The sequence below is a fragment of the Equus quagga genome, unplaced genomic scaffold, assembly GCF_021613505.1.
Source record: "Equus quagga isolate Etosha38 unplaced genomic scaffold, UCLA_HA_Equagga_1.0 188_RagTag, whole genome shotgun sequence".
Classification (NCBI taxonomy): Eukaryota; Metazoa; Chordata; class Mammalia; order Perissodactyla; family Equidae; genus Equus; species Equus quagga.
In genome coordinates, this window is record NW_025797802.1 from 235,548 (window position 1) to 239,142 (window position 3,595).

Below are 3,595 nucleotides of genomic sequence, written 5' to 3' on the forward strand. Positions count from 1 at the left end.
TCCGAGCGCCCGGCTTCGGCCTCAAAATAATACTGGGGCTGCCGCGGCCCTGCGTGTCCTCTTTCCCACGGGGCGCTGACCTGCGAACGCGGAGCCTAGGGGGTGTCGAGCGCCCAAAGGTCCTTGCCCTTTCCTCGCGCCCAGATCCCAACCGTCATCCGAACACTGCGCCCTTCGGCTCTGGCTGGATCACCAGACATCAGAAACTTCGTGAGTCAGGAGACGAAACCCTATTCAAAGTCACAGACCTCGCCTCATTGTTCCTCATGGGCAGTTACCTGGGCAAGCCGGGACCCCCGCGGTCGTCTCCAGCAGAGCCGTGCACAGACTTGCCCCAGAGGCCGGTGAACCGCCGACCAGCTCAGTCCCTTCACCAGGTTCACCGGGTTCAGCACATCCATCGCGTCCATCCTGCCCCGCGGCATAGACCTGCGAGGAGACCGATGAACTGGGATCCTACCAATCCCACTGCGAGGGTGGTCAATGAGGCTTGGAGGCGATTTCCCATGAAAAGGTCCCAGAATTCCATCGTGGGGCCTCTTCCCTCAGACTGGTGGGAAAGTTACTTCAGGCGTAGTATCTGGTCTCTTCGGCACCCCAGGGCAGTATGGAGCCCGGTGACCATCAAGATCGCTCCTCCTCAGCGGGGAGTGCCCCCCTGCACTTCCCCAGCAGAGGTAATAAACTCTGCAGGGTCCTTACCCTCTGAGAAGACCCCAGACCCATGTGCAAAGGAGTCAGTGCTGAGGGCCCTCAGAGAGTGCAAGAAAGGGAAAATGAGGTTGGAAGAACCGCTATTCCCTGAGAGCTTGGATAGTAAAAGAAGGAGTGCAGAGACGAGACCATCTGCATTTAAACTGCTGAGAAAGAATGGAGTCCTCCCTTCTTTTGTGCCCAGGCCTGGTCCTCTGAAGAGAAGCCTCAACTCCTGGAGTCCAAACCACAGCTTGAATAGGAGGCCCAGTTGCTACTCCGTGAGCTCCTTGGCCAGCACACACACAGGTGGCCTCGTCAGCTCCAAAAGAAATGCTATTACAAGCTCTTATAGCTCTTCTAGAGATTTCTCTGTTCCTTGGAAGAGAAGTGTTTCCAGTGTGTCATTCCAGATACCAGAGTGGCCAGTAAAAAAGAAAGAAAAAGGCCGTCAGTCTCACTCTCCACTGATACCACTATTGTCGAATGAGTCCCCAGCAGCATATGGCAGCTCTGGGCAGCAAAATCAACAGATTCCACTGCTGCTTTCTAGCCCCAGGAACCTGCTGTCTCTGAGTCCACCTCCCCAGCTTGGTAATGCAGTCCCTGAAGAGATCTTGGCATTAGGGAAGAAAGCTGGACTCCAATGGAGCAACAAAGCCAGAGGGGATACAACTGAGGCCACCACAGATTCTGTCCCTGAGACTCACTCTGCCATTCAGCCTTCCCTGTCTCTCACCGTGCGTTCTGTAGGCACAGCTCCAACCCAGGGCAAAAATCCTCAGTTGGAAAGCTTAAAGAAAATGCAGAAGTCTCCAGGTCAACTGGCCTTCCCACAATCTACTGGAGAGGCAATCAGTGTAGGACATTCACCTCTGAAGACACCCAATCTACTGTCTCCACTTGGGTGCTCACAGACAGAGCCCCTTTCAGGCACCTCTTCAGACTCTAGGCCCACAGCTAGTTTCATCCTTCTGACCCCTATTTCTCCCACATCACCAGTCACTGACACCACATGGCCACCTTTGACCTCTCAGACTAATAGGTCTACCATGCCCCCAGACCCACCTGCCATTACCTCTGCAGCGCTCACTAGGCAAAGTTCTTTGTTTGGAATGAATAACCCAGCTTCTCATCCTGCATCTGCATTTCCTGCTGCAACTTCTGCTGACCCCATGTCAAAACCCATTTTTGGTCTCCCACCCAACGGTGAGATTGGAGGCTCCTTATATTCCAGAATTTCAGTCACAGCTGCAGTATCTTCAACTCCGGGTATCTTAACTCCCACCTTCAAGCCTATCTTTGGCAACACAGAACCACTTAAAACTATGCCCATGATAGCTCCTTTCTCTTTCAAGCAGACCACTTCTCCAGCTACTCCTGCTTCTACCCACCTCTTCCATGGCCTGGTCAAGGCTACCTCTGTAGTCACATCCACCAACTCAGCTAGCACATCTGAAGACTCTTCTTTCAAGCCACCTTTGGATTTTGGTATAGTGAATGTTACCAGTCCCATGGGCAACGCTTACTCCATCCCTTCCACTTGCCACACTCTCCTTCTTGGGGCTGCCCTTGCCTTCAGAGCCAGCTTCTCCCCAGCCACAGGCTTCATTTTCCCACCACACCAACGTCCTACCATTCCTAGTGTACATACAGTCACCATTTTCAGCCGGGTTCTTCCCAGTGCTATCCAGATATCCTCTAGTAGAAGCACTGCCAATTTTAGAAGTATGGGCAGCCCTCTGTCAGCCTCAGCCCTAGTAACCACAAACCAGCCTGCACTGTTGTCCAGTACCTCCAATTTGACCTCCACATTTACAATTCCCTTGGGGTCAAACTCAAGGCCACCTTTCTCACTATCCCTAGGAGCCACGCCCCCGCCTGCATTTGGGGCTGCAGATGGGCAGAAGCAAGGGGCCCCCCAACCAGCCATTGGCCCAAGCTTCAGTAGCTCTTTCATGTTTGGAAATTCAGTAGTGGCATCCCCAACCCCAACCGCAGCCCAGCCAGCCTTCAGCAGTACCACACAGTCAACCGTCGGGGGTTTGACACCCTCAGCCTCCATCTTTCACATCCCTGCCGGCATCTGGCCAGACATTGGCAGCACTCCAGCAGGTTTTCACTTTGGTCAAGCTAATACAGCTGGCTTTGGAGTTGTCACCCAGACCTACCATAGTGGGGCTTGTGGCTCAGTGTTTGGCAGCACAGCCCCACGACCTTTTGCCTTTGGGGGCTTAGTGACTCCTATGGACTGTGGGGAGTCTGGAATCAGCATGACTGCTCCAGACATGAACTCCAACTCTGGAGCATTCAATGTTGGAGCAGTGCCAAGTGGGAGTACTAGCACCATCACACCCTTTGGAAAAGGCTGGAGCCAGAACTCCCAGGGCTTGACCAGCCAGAGCACATCTTTTGTGTTGGGGCGGGCTAGCATTTCCTCAAGAAAGGCTATGTTTGGGGGCTCCTCCATGGCCCCTTTTGCTCAGAGTACCCTTGTCCCTGGGCCAGTTAAAACAGGCCTTGGCTTTGGGATGCCCTCTCCACCTGCCCGGGGCTCTGTTGGAAGAGGATCTTTCAGATCATCAGCTCCTTCCTTTTCCATTGGTACAAAATCAAAAACCCCAAAGAATCGGGAGCAAAGGCGTTCCCGAATGCATCATACCCACGAGAAATAGCCTGTGTTCCCTGTGACCCATACCCTGATTTGGACCTCAGTATTGTTGTGAAGAGCTTTAGTCTCTTCCAATTCTCTAAAGCAAAAATACCCCAGATCTAAGGTTAGGGTTTTACATGCTCACCTTGTGGGTCCTAATCTACATTCTAGAAGAAGATGGAGGGCCAAGGCTTCTAGTGGTGATAGCAGAATGAAACTGGGTGGAACCAAACCTTTGAAATTGAATAG

General features: G+C 52.9%; 1 protein-coding gene across 1 annotated transcript; it reads left to right on the forward strand.

The window, feature by feature from the left end:
* The first annotated feature begins 266 nt into the window (after positions 1-266).
* On the forward strand, positions 267-3,368 carry LOC124233302 (POM121-like protein 2). The gene has a single exon (XM_046650467.1). It carries the CDS (start codon positions 267-269, stop codon positions 3,366-3,368), a length of 3,102 nt encoding a protein of 1,033 aa, XP_046506423.1.
* The last annotated feature ends 227 nt before the right edge of the window (positions 3,369-3,595 follow it).